The following is a 21343-nucleotide window of genomic DNA, read 5'->3' on the forward strand; positions in this document are numbered from 1 at the left end:
CAGCAAGAACGAAAAGGAAAAACGAGAAAATGATATATAATATACAAATATATCACACGGAACATTCAATCAATGATTGATTTATGATTATTTTATTACAATAATTATAAAAACTTTTGTATTTTTTAAAAATTCTCAATCAACTAAAAAAGAAAATTAAGATGCATGAGACTAAATCATTTTATCAGTATAAGCTAACAAAGCTTCAAAATAATCTACCATCTCCGACCCCTAATATTGTGTTATTGTATGTAAGATACAAAGATTCCTAATTTGTGATAGGAAAGTGATATTTTTCTTTAATCATTAGAATTGAAAAAAAATTATATAAAACTGAATGTAAGAATTTATTTCAATAAATGTAGAATGTATTTTTTTCACAACAATCTTGCAAAGATGTTACTATTCTAAAATAGTACAGGATGCATTGATAAAAATCTTTTAAATTTATGGTTCCTTTTTTTCTATTTACTGTGTCCGCTCAACACTCCCTCCCCCAATGGTATTAATAGTTCATTATTTCATCAACCATTGACACAGTCAATGAATCTTGGTTTCATTTTAAGGGCATTTTTCATAGAAAGACACTTTGAATGTTATTTCATTAAAAAAATTGCCCAAAGTTATTTTGTAAATAAAAACATTACTTTCCAAACGCAAGTTATTTTGAAATTAATAATCTAAAAAAAAAAAAAAAAAAAAAAAAAAAAAACTACACAGATATATAATTTTCTTAGTATTTACATGAACTGAATCCAAATTTATCGGAAATTTGCAAAAAGTCACATGGTTCAAATGTCCAAATTATGATTTATATTTTCTCCAACAAATAAACACTTTCAATTCCAATTTCATACGTATGAATCAGAAACTAACTACTTTTAACACAAAAGTCAATTCTATAATAATAAAAAAATATTGTAGACTTCTTCATTTATATATATTTCTCAGTTAAGCAAAACTTAAGCAAAAATATAAAGATAAATTAGCAAAGACAAATTATATAAAGTTCGGGATTCTAGAAGAATTCTCAGATTGTTTAAGTGGGGAAGTAAAGTGAACATACTTTAAACTCTTTCAGGAATAATGAACCCCTCTTCAGATCTAAAACAAGATATGAACACCAAATAGGTCTTCCTTCTTGAATTTTAAAAAATGTCAAAAGAAATCAGACAAATTAAGATTAATTATAAGCTGACAAAGTGCTCATGAAATCTAAAAATACAAAAAAATGGCAGGTCAGGAACCCAACATGAAGTGTATTTTTAGAAAAGTATTGAACCTGGAGAACTCACAGTTACTTTTATTTTCATTAATGAAGTTCATGATTTTATTTGTGTATTTATTTTTTCGCACAAATATTTGTAATGATTACTTCTAAAAAAAAATGTCGCCCAAATATTTAGTGTATTGTTATTATTATATAATTTGAAAATATTTACTTCAAGTAGATTGATATCTGTAAATGAAGTTATAATTAGGGAAAAATCATTTATGATATGATATTCACCGCATGAAAACTATGAGGGACTTCATTTACGCATGCGTACGTGACAAGCCATCCAGGACTATATATATTTAAAAAAAACACGTTGAAACTAGAGTTTAAATTGACAATAAAATAAGATCAAATCTGTTGAAGAATCGATAAGTTGACGATTCTTTGTTGGTGATGGAATACTTTAGGTGGATAATGCACAGGTGCTTGTAAATGAAACTACGAATATAATGAGACTGTTCAATACCTTTGTTTGTTACTCTATGAGTCACCACTTAAAGTTAAAAGCAAACTACACAAATGGACGGGTAGTGTCCAGTTAACCGTATAATAATGTTGATAGAAATTCAGGAAGTGAAAATATCATATACTAAGGATATTTAAAGACACTGCACTGTTAATCTGTACAAAGCCATAGAGCTAAAATGAAGGAAAGCAGGTTCAGCCATGGATTTATTTATTTAGTTATTATTTTTGGTCATACAGTTTGTAAACCGGGTGAGTATACCTTCATGCATTAAGAATTTTAAAAACTATTGTGTTAGGTGATGCAAAATTTGCGTCATTAATTTTGTAGTATTCTACTGAATTTTTCTGAATGATGAAGTCTTTCAAGTCTAATTACCATCATGGTTCTCTTCTGAAAACCTTAAACCTTAAAATGTTCTCGCCTCCGTTCATCATGTCATGTATAAAATGTTTTGAGGATTTTATTGCTTGAGAATAGAAGATAAGATTCAGCCCTACAAATTTCCAGATCAAAGCTTCAGTGTTATTGAATAGATAGTGCAGTTTGTACGAAAACATTATTTTTAGTGATAGACAAATTCTATAATATATACGAAAATGCGACCATCTTTTTAAAACATAATTTTTATCATTTTTATTGTAGCGTTTTTCCCCGATATCCCATACTTATTCTGGACAGTAAAGACAAATATGCTATTTTACCAGAACAATACAGAGCAATGGGTCTTCAACAATACAAACCCATATATATTCAGCTTTTCTTATGGGGATACGAGACATAAACATCTAGGATGTTCCTATGATTTTGAAAGAGGATTTCTCATCTTCAGTGACAATAGTGCCAATACAATTACACTATTTGGAGAGAGAAGTAATGGTGCAGCTCAAGGGACTTTTGTCCACGTCGGCACTTCCTCTGGTGTTGGTCATGTAGCCGTGGACTGGGTCAGCTCCAATGTCTACTGGTCAGATAGCTTATTTGGCTGGATAGGACTTCAAGCTCTTCCTAGAAACATAGAAACAATATCATTTAATAGTAAATTCAGGGTTGTGGTGGACAAGTTCTTGGACGTTCCTTCTGGTCTTGCTGTGCATGCTAGTAGAAGGTAACGTGTTAAAAAAAAATGAAAATTATGTACCTTGGTAAAGAATAAAAGAGAATAAGCCAATCTTCAGTGTATATAAAAGGATCTTGATATATATAGAAAAAGGTTCACATTATATGTCAGCTATTAATTGGTTACATGATGTCTTGATGCTTTAGCTTACTTATTTAACGGTTCATTGCCAGAGATGTTAATAATTGGAAATAGACAAAGATAAAAAGAACACATCAGTTTTGTTTTTAATTATTTACTCTAATATAAATTGTATTTTTTCTTCTGTAACAGATTACTATTCTGGACAGACATTGGGACACAACCAAAAATAGAACGATCCTCAACTGATGGTTCAAACAGGAAAATCCTCATTTGGTCTGGCATCATCAAACCTGTGTCTGTAACTGTGGATATACACAACAACCTGCTATACTTCACCGACTCAGCACGGGAAACTGTAGAGTCTTGTGATCTAGAAGGAAACTCGAGACGCATTCTTTTTTACGAGACCAATTCTGACTTCTATGGCGTAGAAATTTTTAAGGTCAGAACTATTTTTCATACCTATATCTTTTGAAATTTTGTTAAAGAAATTTAAAAAAAAAAACTTAAACAATTTCAAGTTTAAATTACTGGGACAAACTTTCAAGCAATATAGCAATTAAAATGTTTTATTTGCATTCCATGCACTGCGGTAAATCTTATTCTTATCCACTGGATCCAATCGTTTATGATCACAATGAATTCAGTAATAAAATACTGAATGGAAATTTAACTACCTTTATTTGACGTAAGAGGTATTATTCACTATATAAAATATTGTTTTGAAAGGCGCAACATGTAGTGTAATATATTATGTGTGCTCCGAAATATCACAGTTCTTGATATAAAACTGTTAAAGAGATTTACAATCTTATAACATAAAATAGTTTGGCACTGTATTTGTCCTTATCGAAAAGCAATAAATGATAAGATTATATCTTTTTTATATAATATTAGATAGGAAAAAAGTACTACACATGCGTTTATTTATCATTATCACAGATTGATTTAAATTTATTGATATAGCCAAAATGTGGTGAAACATTCAGCAAAAAGGTTATATTAGTAATTAAGCATTTTACCAGCTTGGGGTACCGGAATACTGTTTTTGGCCACAAAATATTGATAACTTTCAAGTTTTGCTCTTCTTTGCAGAGTTTAGTTTTCGTCTCAGACCAGTCTACAAATCGCATTTTGGTCCTTTCTAACACGACTGGACACAAAGTAGCACGTCCGGTGACAATGGAGTCCACTCCATATTCATTAGGTTTGTTTTCTGAAGCCAATCAGCCACAGAGTTCAACAGGTAATTATAGATACTTTAAAGTATTTCACACATGCATATGTCAGTTTAAAGTTTTTAAAGGAAAGGATAAGCATTTATGTATTAAAAATGACTTAATCTCTCTCCCTTCAAGTTAAATTGAATTAATTTAAATCAAAAGATGTCTTTTCATTGTATTTTTTTTAAATGAAGTTCACAAAAAAGACTAATAATTTCGTGGAAAATATTTTTCATAGATCATATAAATCATACACACGTTGCTCAACGAGAAATGATAAATATGATGACATGCTAATAAAATTTGACCATATTATTTTAAAATCCTTCAATGGATATTTTAATCATTTCCCAGAGATAGGAAGTAAGGAAAACAATGTAAAACGAAAAGACTTAAGGAATATGAAACTTAGAATTTAATTATGAGGTAAAATGCCAATTAGGAAGACATAGACGATATGTTTTTCCTATTTCCAGCATGTGACACTTTCGGCTGTAACCAGATCTGTATCACGGAATTGTCTGGGGCTAAATGTCTTTGTGAGGATGGGTTCTCTTTATCAGCGGACAATAAAACGTGTACAGGTAGAATATCAGTTTCAGTGTGTTTATATTTGATACTAAATTTTATACATAATATCATTTTGCCTTTCTATCCAACCAGCTATGTGAAGCTAACTTGAGTCTCTTGTATTTTTGTCTATTGAAAGTATTTTAACAAACACCAGTTTCTTTTTTTTATTCCAAGGCTTGCTTTTTAAGAACAGCTGATAGGTTTTACTCTCCACTTTTCTTCTTTTATTGGAAGATAAAAACGTGTAAAAAAAGGTTTTATTTAAAGAGTAAATATCACAATTTAAAAGTCCGATGCATGTTATAGTGTTACAGCCCCTAAATGAAGAATAATTAGCACTCAAATATATTTTGCTCTTCTCAGTTAATGTTATGATTATTAAAATACTTAAAACCTCATTTAACAACATTACCTTTTTCTTTTGACAGAAACCGACAAACTATTGAAGAGGAGTATTTTGGTGGCAGCCGGACCTAAAATTTGTCATATCACGATCACCACCATCAATTCTTTTAAATTTCTCAATTCGCCAGTAAATTGTGATATCATAGCCTCCACACCTGCTGATGTTTCATACTTTGCTGTTTCAATACAAGCCAATGAAATATTTCTTGCAAAAGAGAATACCATTTACAGACAAGAACTATTTGAAACTTTTTCCTCAAATTTTTCAACTCAAAACCGAATCTTAGGTAATTTGAAATCATTATTATCCATAATGCCTGTTGTAGACTCCTTATTGAACGAGAGTACTTATTAATATACCGGTATACTTTAGACACCTAAAAGATATATAAATCAATTTTAATTCGCTAGTGGTGCTTCTCGTGAAATTACACGAAAATAAAACCCTAGCTGAATTTTGGACTCTATTTTATAATATTAAATAAGTAATGATTCTTTATCACAAATTATCATTTCCAGGCTTAGATTACGACTGGGTTACTAATACGTTATACTGGAGTGAGGATAAAGTCAGCAAGATTTATGCATGGAATGTATCAAGTGAAAGAATCAGTAACACGATAGAGATATCAACACCAAATATGGGAATTCCTAAAGCATTAAAAGTTGATCCGTTTAAAAGGTATATATTTGTTATTTAAGAGTCTTTTTTAGCTTATTACTTATTTAAACTATATCTACATAATTATAGAAAACGAATTAAGAGAAGAAAAAATGAAATTAAAATGTAAATTTCAGGAGGATATTTTATATTGATGTGTCATCACAAAAGTCAATCAAGGTTCTAAATTTAGAAGATAGAAGCATTCAAGTATTAGAAAGCATTGGTGTCGTATCTCCGGATCATTTGATTTACAATCGCCGAAAGGACATGTAAGTGGAATAAAATGGCACAGCAATACAATGATATAACATTGCAAATACATATTTTATTTAAGGAATGAATTTAATAGCTATCCAATTTATACGGTATAAAGTGGGTTGGGGCAGTTTACGCTTTATAAACCGCGAAGTGGTTTATAAAAAATCGTTAACTGTTCCAACCTCTTTATACCGTATAAAGAGGGTAGCTACTAATTTCATTCCTTATAATTTAATTTTCATTCATTTAGTGTAAGAAAAAAGATAATTGCCCTTAAAAAATAATTTCATCTTCTACAAAATTTAAATGCAACGTCAGGCGGATCGATACGTTTTTGACGCTAGTCATTGTGACGTAGGCAACCCGATATAAAGTAAATATTTTATCCAATCAAATACCGTGTTATAACTAGAATTAAATTATTACGTTTTCAATAGTGAAATACTGTGATTTATTTATTAAATAAAAGTGATATTCTTTCACCGTGTAAAAGGATACTTAAAGTCACATAATGAGTCAAAATCATGTGTTTCTTTTAAGGTAATTGTATCATAAAACAAAAGATTTATGTGAAATATGACAAAAGCGAAGTTTTGACAACTGAACTGCACTGTAAAGCAAGATAAGAACTTCAAAATGTAAGTGCCGGAAAAACAAAGGTTGTATCTACCACTTTGTTTTTATCGTCAATGTCAACGATGTCAAGGCCACGCGACTTTTATTTTTAGGGTGAAACTTGTAAACAACATTGAATTGGAGCAAACAAAAGTAATTAATAAGTTCTGATCATCTTTATTGGAGATTGTATGAAAATCCTCGGTCATCCGACATTTATTTCTATGGAATTCACACCAGGGTAAATTCTTCAACTTTTCTGCGCATGCGTACAATAAAGAGGAAGAAGTGAAGCAATATTTTTGTGTTGGGGCAAACTAATATTATTTTTACTTTTATTTTTCTCCAAAAAAGTAGATTTTTTAGGTTCTGAAACCTGTAATTTTCTTAAACCTAATATCTTCAAGAATTGAACAAAATTTGCATGTGTCATCCATAAATTTTACTTTTGTCAGTTTCCCCTTTTTCCGTCACAGTGTCACTTTAAATGATAATCTGTCACAGTGTGAAAGAACATCAAAGTAGGTAAAAATGATTTCTGGCCTGTCATAAGAAAGAGATGGGTAACTAAACCATCTTGATAGAGACTAAAACTGTAAAATTCCTCACAAATTATGTTGCTAAGCTATGACGTCTCAATCGCTCAACTGAACATTTTCGGAATCTCAGACACCTGACATCGCACTACGGACAGCGGACTGCAAACAAACCGTATAGAAATACGTTTTAACGTTTACCTGAGAATTTTCTTTCATTATCTCTGACATATATTAAAACGAATAAATTTAAAACAATTAAATAGGTTAGAAATGTATAGATTGGTAGAGATTAAAAATATTTCAATCTTGGCACATTTTAGAAACAATTAAATTACTACATTAATCGATCATGATAATTAAATATGTGTTTCTTTACATCATATGCAATGGCAGATTCAGAGGGGTTAGGGGGAATGCAACCCCTCCCTTTGATTTTGGAAGAAATAAAAAAAGGAGGATTGTAAAAAATGTTGGAAGAGGTGAAAAAAGAGAGTTTTGACTGTATACATATGTTATTGGAATTTTAACATGTTACAGACAATAATATAACTTTATGTTAATATTTGATATATCTTCTTCGGCATAATGAAGTTATTGAAGTAGTTCAAAATTTTCGATTTCTCTCGACTGCACCGAAATAGGAAATTAACTACCGGTAATTCTTTTTTTTTTTATTTCAACACTCTATACACATCAGCTCGGTTAAGAAGAAGGATATAATGATTAATAATTCAAGAAGAAGGATATAATGATTAATAATTTAAATATATTCAATGATCGATTTTTGAATATTTATTTTATAATAGATATATTTGAAAACGTTTCCCGCCAAAGATGTTACAAATGTGACAAAGAAAATTAAAAAAAAATTGTGATACAACACAGCAATAAAGAAGAATAAAACTGTTAATTATTAAAAATAATTAAATCACACTGTAAATAATATATCAATTATTATTATATTTTTAAGAAAAGATATTTTTTGTACTTGCACTGAAACTCAATTCATCATAAAAATATTACATTCATTATGGTGTTCTTATATGTACATGCTACAAATTAAATAAATTATTTTATTCGGCTTATACATGAAGCTTAAAACAGACTATAGCCTACCTGTAATTTATTTCTTTTGTTCTCAGTCTGCACCCCATTCCCACTTAGCCAACACACATTTACCTATGTTTTACCTGTATTTTTTCAAAATGTTGGCTAAGTGGGAAGACACCGTTAAGATAATATAGAAACTAACTTTAAGGCCATCGACTGGCTAAATATGGCCCTTCTCAAAACTTTTTAATCTCCAGGAAGAAGTTATTTTTTCATGCATTCTAGAAAATAGATTTTGAAAATTCAGCATTCATAGTGACATTTTCTAGGGGAAAAAATTGTCGCCTACCTACCGACTAATTTTTTTTCATCCTGAGTCGGGAGAGGGCAAATAAACATTATTTTAAGATTGGCCATAGCCAATTCTTTCTTTTGTTTTTTTAAACAATAAATCGGATATGAAAAAAAAAATAATTTTGAAAAAAAGTCACAACGAGAAGATAAAATTTGCAAATTTTGATTTGAAAAATCCAAAAGTACATTGCTAACCTGACTTTCTTGAATGATTTTAAGAATTCAAAATTTAATGAAAGGAAACAATTAAGAAAGATTCCCATTATAGATAACACATATAGGTGCAAAATTTTGAATGATGTTTAGCATATTAATTACGCCATTTCTTGGTTGAATATGAATTCCTGTATACGTACACTTATATGGAATTCATAGTGTTCATGTAATTACCTAGATAATTCAAATTGTATTTTTATCATGACCATGATGTAAATACAAATTCTTTATTAAAATACATCGATGCAATAAAATTTATAGGTTTGTATTAAAAATTCCGTCTTTCAAAATACCAGAATCAACAAGCTTCCTGGACCCCCAGCAAGGCTTCAAATTTTCCCTGTACCCAGTGGAAACCTCAAGGTGGCCTCCGATCCCAGATATCCTGACTATGCTATGCATCACACTTTGCCTGGATGTTCAAACGAGAATGTAATTGTTCAGTTTTTATTTTTTAGGGGAAATATGACTATGAATTTTTAAAGATTTTGAAGTTTTAAAATCGGTAGTTATATTTCAAAGCCCAGTGCTCTTCGTTTCTTTGCTCCCCCCTTAAAATATCTGGGTCCGCACCTGATTTTTGGGGTACGAAATAAGTTGCATGTGATATGTTATTCACGTTCAAAACAATGATAATATGTTATTGTTTGTTTAAAGTTATCATTTATTTCCCGAGAAGGTACTTTTTCTTTTAAATTAAATGGTAAAAGTCCACAAACAATTTCTTAAACAAAATTTATCATATAATTTTTAGAGTGACGCCATAACTTACTTTGACAGATTGTTTTTTATTAAAAGATTACGCGCTCATTAAGGTACATGTATCTATATAAAGATGCAAGTCCTTTATATTTTATTAGTTCTTGAAGATCCCTGTTTTCTATTTGTTGTTGGGAAAAGGGTACCACTGGAATTAAAAAATTTAACAATCTCTCGGGAAAGGGAGCAAATCATTATTTTAGGAAAAGTTTGGGGAGGACCCCCCCCCCCCCCCCCCTCAATACCATGTGCATGTGTACACTTGTACAGTATAGAGTAGTGTAAATCATACAAATAAGACTAAATGTGATTATCGAGTACAATTAATCAAGACTACAAATATATTAATATTATTCACTTTTTGACACGTTCCCTTACGTGAAAAGTCCGCTATCCGAAGTCAGCTGTCGGGTGTCTGAGATTCCGAAAATGTTCACTATGACGTCGCAGCCTATAACATTGTGTTAAGAAAAAAAACAGGCAAAGAGAAATCAAAAATTGATTGATTGATTTTATGTTGTAAAACGTCCCATTCGAGAATTTTTCACTCATATATGCCGGTGAAGGGCTTCAAATTTAGACATATACTCGGCACTTAGGGCCATTGAGCAGTGAGGGTTCTTTATCGTGCCAACGCCTGTCGTCACCCGACTCGTGACACAAGAATTTTCGATATTTTCACTCGTGCTTTGCACTCGTGAAAATATCAAAAATCTTGTCCCACAAGTGAAATAAATTTCATATCGAACTGCAAAACATTGAATATCCTCTCTATATATTTTACATTTATAAACAATTTAGTAAATTCACTTTAATATAGCTTGTAAAGGAAAATGTTTATAACGAATGTTTAACACAAAAATCACATAAGAAGAGCAGGAAATGAACCAAAATACATTTATTAATGTATGAATTTTTGTGTGAATACATCAAATTGACGTTCTTTTTATCAAATCAATTGAAATGAAACGTGAAGTTTTAAATTTTATAAGGAAGAACTCGTAATTAATTTAATATGTAAACTTTCTCACGTGAAATTAACTCAAATCTGACTTTCCAGAGATATTTATGAATTAAAGAAGAATTTTTTTTTTGATTTTAAGGGTATTTTGGAGTGACAGTGGAAAACCTTCACTGGGGTCTCTTAATTCAAATGGAAGCAACACAAACTTTAAACAGCTTCCTCAAGGAATAACCTACTCAGGAATCGCAGTGTACAAGGTATTACATGAAAGATAGGCATGATGTAAATAAAACTCAGCAAAATGTTTACATTGATCCTCTACTTTTTTTTTATATTTAACGTGATAAAACACTAATCACCTGTTCAAGAATAACATTTCTGTCAAAGGACAAGAAAATTACGGCAACCTGTTGAAGAATAATTATAGTTAATTCGTTGTCCTTTTTTGCCAGAAAAGTAAATTTCTTGGGAAGTTTTGTATTACCAACTTTTATATTGATGAACGAAATAATTTTTTTCCTTTGAAGAAAGGACATATTTTCAAAACAATAGGCATAAAAATGATGTTGTTTCTCTGGACACTCATGTACTTTTTACACAAGGAAGAATTTTGCATTTTTAACATAAAATCAATAATGATGTTTCACAAATAATATCATATTATGCCAGGTTAAGCACTTGCAAATGTTGGAAATGTGTTTTTTTATAAACCACAATCTAAATAAAAATAATTACTACCTGAGGTTATTTTGTCTTTACAGGATTACCTGCTATGGTTGACCATGAATCAGACAAAGCATTACCTGAACGTTCAAGAAAGCACAATCTTAAGCTCGACCATTGATATCATAATGCCATTAGAATCACTAGGTGTTACTACAATAGGTGATATGCGTGTGTTTGATAAAGCTTTACAGCCATCTGTGAAAGGTAAAAAGGAATGGTTAGCAATAAATGATTACTGAATAAAATCACAATCTACTGATCTAATATCAAGATAACAAATGATATAAATTCATAAATTCATGAGAAACTTACTTTGGTAATTGGTTCTAAAATTTCCATTTCCTTTATTCACCAGAACCTTGTATTGTGGACAACGATGGTTGCCAACACCTATGTATTGTAGAGGGAGACATTAGTCTGTGTGCTTGTCGTGTGGGATATGCTCTTCAGTCTGACGGAAAGTCCTGTTTCTCTGGTAAATTAGGTTATTGAACTCGTTTTGCTGAATTTTTAATGTGTAAAGGTACAATAAACTCAACCAAAGGAAATTTCATGAAATTAATTCCCGTTTTTTTTTCTAATTCTTAAATATTTTTCTCTCCTTTCTCAGCTCCAGTTGAAAATGATTTCTTGTTGACCACTGATATTCAACTGAACACGATCTACCAAATAGATCATAATAATCAGGATATACATACGATAGACATTTTGCCTGGGAATCCTGATATTCAGGACTATGACGGCATTAGAGGAGAAATCGTCTGGTGGGATAAATCGAAAAATACTATACGGAAAAGTTCTTTTGATGGAACCAATGAAAAAGCTGTAAAAGGTACATGTATATTTAATTATGATGGCTCATTAAGCTTCATAAACAGTTATTAACAATATTTTTACTGACTTTTTATGTATTGATTTATTTTTGAAAACCTTCACATTCGTAACTGCTAGGTGGTGTGATGGATGTTCGAGGATTGAATGTTGATGACTCGACTGGGAATATATTTTACACTTCGAGTGAAAATATATTCGTAACTTCCGGTTCTGGAAATGTCTTCCGCAAGCTTTTTAGTGGGGGAAATATAGGATCCTTGCAAGTAGACTCTAAACGAGGGTAAGATTAAATGAAAACATATATATATATATATATATATATATATATATATATATATATATATATATATATATATATATATATATATATATATATATATATATATATATAGGTAAATACATACTTGTGGGACATGATAAAAACATTTTATGGCATTGCAACTATATGTAATTTATACACAAATCTCTTTAATTATACATTAATCGTAAAAATATCGTTTTTTTCCATCATGTTAGAATTATGGTATGGATTGAAGGTCGACCAAACCCCCGAATTGTCAGATCTTATATGGATGGGACAAATGTGGAAACAGTTATATCGAACTCGTCCCATTCAATTAGTACTCCTATGGATTTAGCTATAGATAACATAGGTATGCTTAGATTTGTTATTTCAATGATATCAAATGAAATTATATACCTGTTGATGTCCAATATATATATATTCCCAGAAAAATTGAACAGACGCCATAAAAAGACTTGGTTTTGCTTTAGATGGAAGTGTTGTATGGTGTGACGATACTCTGGATAAAATTGAAATTGTCAACATGGAAACACTTACTCCACGAATAGTCGTAAATAACAGAGGAGAATTCCCTGTGTCTGTGACGGTTCTGGGAGAATTTATCTACTATGTTGCAAGAGATAGGAGGTGGGACATGATTGTAATTAATTGGTTACTGATCAATAGATTATTATTATATCTTCTGATCCCTTTTGAACAGATCTATTACGAAGATTTCCAAAATATCGGGGTCTAATCCGTCTGTTGTTGTTTCGTCTCCTCTGTTCGGGAAACTCCAGTATTTAACAATTTACAAAGGAAGTGACGAAATATGTAAGTTCAGCAGAAAAGTCTATAAAACGGCATTTAATTTAATGGGGAAATTTAATAGGATTTGATTCAAAATGAAGTAAACTATATTTTTGGATCACCCAACCTTTTTTTGTCTTAAAAAGTTTGTAAGTGTGCAATTCAAATATGAATAAATAAATTGCTTTGCGTTGTAGTACATAACCTTTGTTCAAGTCAAAATGGTATGTGTAGCAAGTTTTGTTTGCCAAGAGGAGAAAATAATAGGATATGTGCATGTGAAGATGGAGTCCAGATAGACTCGAATAGCCTGTGCCCAGGTGGTAAGGGAATCTGTAGGAAATCTTTTTAATTCAGCATAATTAAAAAAACATTTTTATTTCACCTAGCATTCATTATGATAATGTAGAGAATTTTCGATTTATTAAATATTTTATAATATAGATGTACAATGCCCTTCTACAATTAACCGAGGAAGAATTCCATCAACATGTAGACGATTTGCTGGGGATCTGTGTGGATTTACCTGTGATGAGGGTTATCAAACAAGTTTGCCAGACAACACTCGGATTCTGTGTGGGTCTACAGGACAGTGGAACCAGACAAACAATTTATGTACAGGTACTATAAAACTGAAAAGAGGACTTAACCAAGTCAAGGTGCCGTATAAACTATAGAAACCACTGGGTCCGTCTGTCTAACTAGGTACCCCTGTGTTTATCAATCCATCAACAATTTTACTTGACATGATAACGAGTACTTTTAACATACAGTATACGTACTTTTTTCCGCGTGGGACTAATTTCCGCTATGTACGCCGTCACAATTTTTTCCACCGAAAAAGTGTACTTAAAATGCACTAAGGACATATAATGACAATCCAAGAAATCCGCGTAATTTTCTGCCCACGGATTAACCAGAAATTGTGATTCCGCGGAATTATATCATATTTGACACAAAGTGCAAGAATTTTCAAGACAACATCTGCAGTTTTCGGGGTGACTTGGTTAAAGGTTAGGGTCAAAATAATAACCAACACTATTAAACATTTATTTGATGAAATATTTTGTTTATTTTAATATACAGATTGGAAATGGCTAGAGGGAGATAACTTTGAATTTTAAGGTCATTTGGTCAGAGGGCAAAGTCAAAGAATGAGAATATTATTAAGAACATTTTAATGCAGTAATTCGGAAATCACAAATTGACTTTTTTCTAGTACACAGATGGAAAATGCATTTAGAAAGACGCTTTATAATTCTAGAATTTCTTGGTAAAAGATCAGGATGAAAATATTTTGTATGTTCTACACAGATAAAAATAGATAAGACGAAGAATCTCATGAAAAGGGTCATGGTCATAAGTGAAGGCTATTGATATTGGTGTTACGTATTTAAGTTATGCAGTTCTTTACGATAAAAAGGTTTTACTACAAATGATGATATTGGGGGAGGAGGAAAACACCAGCAGATTTTAGGGTCATTCATTGGAAGGTCCAGATCAAATGTTTCGTTCTCATTATTCCAAAATGCACAATTCTTGTTCAATGAACAATCCACAGAGACCACTACAGATTCTAGAAGGTCAACATTAAAAGCACATTGCGGGACCGTACATGACTTTGTCATTGTTCTCACTAGCTTCCAAAGTTTCTTGTGGCCTTTTGACACAAATTAAATGTTTTGTCCTCTAAGATATGTTTGATTTAAGGCACTGTCAAATAAATTAAAAGTTTTATACTGTTTCTGAGTTTCTTCTTCGTTAAAACAAGCTTTTAATATATTCAAAATACCTTAAAGGAAACTTCAATTATTTCTGAACATTCATTAAAGTTTGACATTTTTATATTATGTTTTCAGTTAAAAAATGTAAAAGCTCTTTTGAACATGGAATCATAACGCCAGGTTGCAATCTAGAGGCTGGATCAACCTGTGGATACACGTGTCGCAATGGGTATACAAAGTCTGGGTCGGCATCTCTAATATGCAACAAAAATGGTGTATGGAACGAAGATCTCAGACAAGTATGCAAAAGTGCGTTGCTATAATATTTTCATTAAAAATAATTTAACTGTATGGTTGTACATGTCTTGCAAAGGATCGCTTCAAACGAACTTGTGACAGAAACTACTATACAGAGGTGTGTTTTTAAAAATAAACGTGCATTTTATCAGGAACTCAAAAAATGCATAACAGTTCCCGGCGGGAACTGTTATGCATTTTTTGTCTATTTCTTCAGCTGTGGAGGAGAAAAACATTGGGGCAGTGGTGGGAGGAGGGGCCGCCGGGACAGCTGTGGTGGTGATTCTTATTATTATCATCGTAGTTGTAGTGAAAAGGTATGATCTAAAGACATCAATATGTAGCATGATGGATTTTTTGGGACTCCAAAGAACACTTTGAGTCTTGATGACTACCATTTTAGTTTTGCAGTTTAAAGGACATCTTTTATTCTTAGATTCTTATAAAAAACATGTAGATGTTGAATGCACTGATTGTATTAATTTGTGTTGTGTTGCGGATGATGCCCGAAGCTTTAACTCTTGTGTAAAAAGAAACCCATAGCACATTGGTATTTTAACATAACGTTGATATCATGTCCACATGAACTAAAATTCCCAAGATATTAGAGTCAGCTCAAGAGGAGAAATGATGCAAACTTAAAAATCTTCTTGGAATAAAACTATTATTTTTCATATATTAAAGTAGATCTACTTTCCATTTTCCTTATGTAATATGTCATTGATAACATTATCTGCATTTTACTTATCTTATAAATATATAAATGATATGACTATTAATATTTTCAGAAGAAACAACGGGAAAGATTCGGAGAAGCAACAGTTTAATACTGGACAAGCCTATATCACCCCAAGTGAGATAAGTGCCATTGCCTTATCAGGATCTCAGCTCAGTACGTACACTACTCTTTCAGAAGACAGGGAAAGTGTCTACGACGAAATTCCACACGATCATGAGGATCATTCAAAAAACTTTGACCAACCCAAATCAGTGGTGATACCATCAGTAGCATTCTCAAACCAAGAAAACAAAGATTTATCCTTTGTTGACAGGGGATCGTCAATCAGATCAGAAAGGTACTCACGATTCCCGAGACAAAGAGATGAAGACGAACAAGGTTACCTTAGAGCTGATCAATGTGTCGTGAGGTATCACAAACAAGATCCAGAGCCCGATTATGACCATGATGCCTTAACAACCAAACACTGGCCGTGAAATACAGAGAGGCTAGCATAACAATCCATGAGAAAGGCAGAAACGTGCTATTTCAGATATTGCTTTCAGTACCAAATTTGAGAAATTCACGATTCCTTCATCCATGGTTCAGGCCCTATACTGAGTCTTTGTTTGTCATATTTTGAATATACACAATATCCTTGAAAATATTATCTACTTATGGACAATAAACAGACTCATGATTTAAATAAACACAGCCATCTACCAAAATTGTGACGTTCGTATCCTTGGGCGCATGGTTCAGTCTCCTGCGTGGGGCTATGTTGGTCATCTATTGAGAATACAGTGCGCCTTTGGAAATCTTATTCAGTTAAGGACGTCCTGAAGGCAAATATTTGATGAATGCAATTTGAAATCAAACCTTTGCCAAAATTATAACCTTCATAGATCAGGGTCCAGCATTCAAGCATATCAGAGTGAGATTTATTTAGTTATATACATGATATATGGAGAAAAAAACATTTTCGAAAACCTTTAATTTTCATTTTTGGTAAAATATGTTCTGGGCAAACTGCGTGATAAGAATATAACAAGTACTCAACGTTTTACCAAAATTGTAAAATTTATGGTACCTAGATCCATAGTTCAGGATGGGTCTTAGTTGGACATATGCCCTGTTCACAGATTTGTATTGTTTGTAGATTTTTGTTTTAATTGTTTACTGTTCATTATCTACACCTTATTCATTTAAAATATATTTCATCTTTGAGAGTCTTTCTCTTTTCATGGCTATATAAAAGGTAATCTCTGTCCATGATTAGCCCTCTACCAAGTTTGTCATATACACATGTATTGGAAATACGTTACACCTCTTCACTCATGGGAAACTACATGACAAAATGTTTGCATTATAAAGAGTAACACAAAACTTTCTACCAAACATTTATGGCCTCTGGTTCAAGCCCATGGGTGAGTTACAACGTTTTTATATTGGAAGTATATAATATCTATGAAATTCTTTTTCTTTAAAGCTTAGATATCTAGCAAATGAATTGTTTACATCTTTTATAATGAGCAGGCAGCCATTCAGAATTCAGAATATCAAGGTGGGACCAAGTTGGTTGTATTTTGAAATGTCATATATATGTACCTTATGTTCTTTACGCTTGAACTTCATGGAGATAATATGTGTGTAAATAGAGTCCTCACCATCTAAATTTCCAGTTCCGTCTGGGACCAAAGTGGCCGTAGCTTGAATGACCTCATGAATCACAGGTTAACATCATGGCCCATAGGATTCTTGTTTAAAATATGCTTATGAAAAATTACGATGTTGACAAAATTTACTTCCTTTTTCATGATAATAAAAAAGGAATATTTAACACTTGTTATACAGGTATAAGTATAAGTGTGCCTGCTGCCCAATCCTATGTTGTCTTAAAGTTTAAATATATCTATAACACAAATGCTGTTTAAATCAATTAAATTGGATTTATTCTGAATTCAAACGATGAAGAAATTAAATTAATGAGCATTTTTTGTGATAGATGTCTTATATAAAATGAAGTATTTGAAAGAATAGAAAGTAATGCCTCGATCATTACCGAGATGACCTAAATAGTAAATCTGGCACATTGTCACTTTCTGTTGGAATTCTAAGTTCCTTTAATGAAGAGTTCGTGACTTCGTCAACAAATGCTGATTTCTCGTAAATTTCATCAAAGAAATAGCCATCGTCTGGTGCACCTCCTAATCGCGTATCAATGTCGTCATGGTCTCCAATGGAGAACAATTCTCGTTCAGTTCTCGGAGGTGGGAGATCTTCCACTTCATCAGGTTCCAGTGGGTGATGGCTCCCAGTTGTGGAAGATCTTCGTCTAGTTAAATTCTTCAATCTCACACACGATTTGGAGTATCTGCAGAAGTCGCAAATTACATTCAAATATTATGAATAATCCCCCACAGGCACTTGTTTCGTATACAGGGCACCCTCTACTTATTTTTATCACAAGATATCTCATTTATTCCTCGAAAATTAGCTCACGACATTTTAATACTTTAGATGGAATACAGTAACTTCCGGTTAAAGTTTTGGATAAAACCAGAGACTTCCGAACTTCTCATTCTGAAGTCTCTGATTTTATCGTAGTTTTTATTCTAACCGAAAGTCGTTGTAAATGAGTTATATACAATAAAGAAGCTAGATTAAGGACGTCTGGAACAATACATTTGAAAAGAAAAAAAGTCTCTAGAAGCTAACAAAGTCTTATTAAACTAGGTAAATGATTAATAAATTAATAAGATACTGGTTTGAAATGGGGGTGCCTGAAATTGAGTTAGGTATCTTGTGGTAAAAATAAGAGAAAAAAAAGTCTCTATAAGCGAACTGTGTCTTTTTAAAGTAGGTAAATGATTAATACATTAATAAGATACTGGCTTGAAGTGGGGTGCCTGAAATTGAGTTAGGTACCTTGTGGTTAAAATAAGTAGGGGATGCCCTGTATACGAAACAAGTGCCTGTGCACTCCCCCCCCCCCCCCCCCTTCCCACCAATATGATAATAAGGTGACAAAAAAGTTTTGGAAACTCATAAACCGCTCCCGGAGAATTGAATGCTATTCATGCAATGGGAAAAGTTTACTCTTGATTACATGAGTAATGAAGTTGCCGTTGAAAATGGATTACTGAGTTTTTACCTTAATTTCTTGTATAATGTATACATGAGTACCAAGAGAGCGATGACAGCTACGATACAGATGACGATAATGATGATTTCGATGTCATCGTTTGGAAGCCCGTTATGTGCTGGGGTATGTTTTGTTGTTGGTGCATTTGCTGATTCGGGTGTCGTTGAGATATTATATGGAGTTATATTTATATATGGAGTTGTATTTGTAGTCATTACTTCGGTTTTCTTTATCTGTTTATAACACAACGAACAGCATTATTGGTGTTTCAAAATAAATATTGTGTGAAAATGCATTTATTATGAAAAAACTGTTATGAAAAATAGGTAACATAATATAATTGAATAATTATAACAATCATATGATACTTATGACATATATAGAACCTAAATTATAATACTGTATGAGATATAAACATGCACAAGCATAGACAGTGTTGATGTTTACTTGTCTGTTTTACGTACTCCCAGTTAAAGTTGAAATTAGATTATAATTAACAAACCCTACAATACAAAATTCCTTGTCGATTTACAGATCTTTCCTCAGCTCAGACTCTCAAAACGAAATATTATTTACCTGAGATTCTTTGGTGTTGTGAAACACATTACAGTTTCCCGTACACAGGTGAGAAATAGCAGGAAGTCCACACCTTAATCAGTAGATTTCATTTCGCCGGAGAATGTAAAACCTATACATATCACAAGGAAGAATCTCGTATATACAGTTGAAAAAAAATCGTTATTCTGATACGTACAGTGTGTATAATTGGCGCACGTGATTGTGAATGGGGGTACTATAAAACTTGTACGCCATAGGAACCTTGTACCCTCTGATACCGTTTAATATATTCCGTATATGTTGACTTACCCTAAGATAAGCGACGTACAAATATAAATGCAAGTTATAACAGGAGTTTAGTCTTATCCAAAAACGTACAGATTGTACGTAAATTTGAACAGGTAATTTTTTTTTAACATTTTCATTTACAGCATGCAAATATATTTTGTTTATCAAACCGAGATTTTTTAAAAAAAAAATATACCTATTCTTACGCTGATATAATTACATTTATTTTGAAATGGATTAAACTTTAAAAAAAAAGTTTTTATATATATATATATATATATATATATATATATATATATATATTAATAAAATAGTGTACATTGATAAAGCATTCGGAATCTGCTATTTGCAAAATCTGATTCATATTATTTGCATAAACAAAGGAGCTGATGACCTGAATGACATACTATAATTACGAATTCTATAGGAGTTATCGAACCTTCCTCTGATAAAAGCATGTGATTTGTAGATTTTTTTTTCAATTGAAGGAATGTATATAAATTTGGTTTATTAAAAAGAAAACATATGTAAGTTTACCGAAGATCAATTTTATATTGCAGAAGATGTGATCTAAATGTACATCAATATTGTATATATTATTAGTATACTTGATATTTTGTTTATAAATCCACACGTTTCTATCAACAAATGGATCTTATACTGCAGAAATTTCATAATAGATCAAGTACATTTTTAAAGATTGTCACACAGGGAGAAAATTCATTATGATGATGAATTAAGCTATTAATTATGGTTTTTATTGATCAAAAATAAAACTGTATTCTTTAAAAACAAGGTCTCATTAATTTACTGAGCTTAACGAGTTGTTTAAAACACATTTTACATCCACTTTTTGCGGTGCAATTTAGAAATTTACATTGCAAAACCACCCTAATCAGAAGTACACGCATGTGTCTCAGAACAAAGCCATGGACAAGGTATAGTTGTACATAAGGGGTGAGTGGTGGGATGGGGTCCTCACTCTCAGAATAGAATAGGATTTTACCTTTGCCCGCCCTAGTTCCCTCTCCCCCACAGAAAATTTTTTTTATCTACCCTGACAATACACAAAATGATAAGAAACTCAATTTGACTGTACGTGCCAAATAGATGTATAGGACAATAACACTCGTATTTTTAATTTGATAGAATTTATCTACAAATGTAATACCCTAATCAAGGTTTCCACTATTAAAAAATATTTAATTTAATAATCAGAGATAATTAATATGGGTAAATGTCTTTAAAATTATCAAGTTATATGAAAGTACAATATACATGAATAAATATTACAATTAACAATATTATAAAACTATGGTAAATAGTTTCTACGTCTCAGTCATTCTATGATAAAAGGACCATTACAGGGTCTATAACATGAACAAATAATT

At 31.6% G+C, this 21343-nt stretch overlaps 2 protein-coding genes across 2 annotated transcripts; one reads left to right on the forward strand and one right to left on the reverse strand.

Moving 5' to 3' along the window:
• Nucleotides 1-1648: 1648 nt before the first annotated feature.
• Nucleotides 1649-17184, forward strand: LOC133180944 (low-density lipoprotein receptor-related protein 2-like). The gene is made up of 21 exons (XM_061315412.1): nucleotides 1649-1996; nucleotides 2391-2853; nucleotides 3139-3391; nucleotides 4045-4195; nucleotides 4649-4756; nucleotides 5174-5437; nucleotides 5670-5832; nucleotides 5949-6083; nucleotides 10709-10826; nucleotides 11331-11499; nucleotides 11651-11770; nucleotides 11906-12127; nucleotides 12247-12409; nucleotides 12646-12782; nucleotides 12904-13060; nucleotides 13134-13246; nucleotides 13420-13545; nucleotides 13667-13843; nucleotides 15082-15255; nucleotides 15461-15560; nucleotides 16032-17184. Exons 1-21 carry the CDS (start codon nucleotides 1924-1926, stop codon nucleotides 16456-16458), a joined length of 3813 nt encoding a protein of 1270 aa, XP_061171396.1. The 5' UTR covers nucleotides 1649-1923; the 3' UTR covers nucleotides 16459-17184.
• A 706-nt stretch (nucleotides 17185-17890) lies between these two features.
• On the reverse strand, nucleotides 17891-19949 carry LOC133180946 (uncharacterized). The gene is made up of 3 exons (XM_061315413.1): nucleotides 19683-19949; nucleotides 19116-19339; nucleotides 17891-18335 (listed from the first exon to the last, which is right to left on the reverse strand). The coding sequence occupies exons 2-3, from the start codon at nucleotides 19319-19321 to the stop codon at nucleotides 18020-18022; spliced, it is 522 nt and encodes a 173-aa protein (XP_061171397.1). The 5' UTR covers nucleotides 19322-19339; nucleotides 19683-19949; the 3' UTR covers nucleotides 17891-18019.
• Nucleotides 19950-21343: the final 1394 nt, after the last annotated feature.

Source organism: Saccostrea echinata, unplaced genomic scaffold (genome assembly GCF_033153115.1).
Source record: "Saccostrea echinata isolate AGI-Se365-2 ecotype Australia unplaced genomic scaffold, CSIRO_AGI_Sech_v1 ptg000008l, whole genome shotgun sequence".
NCBI lineage: Eukaryota > Metazoa > Mollusca > Bivalvia > Ostreida > Ostreidae > Saccostrea > Saccostrea echinata.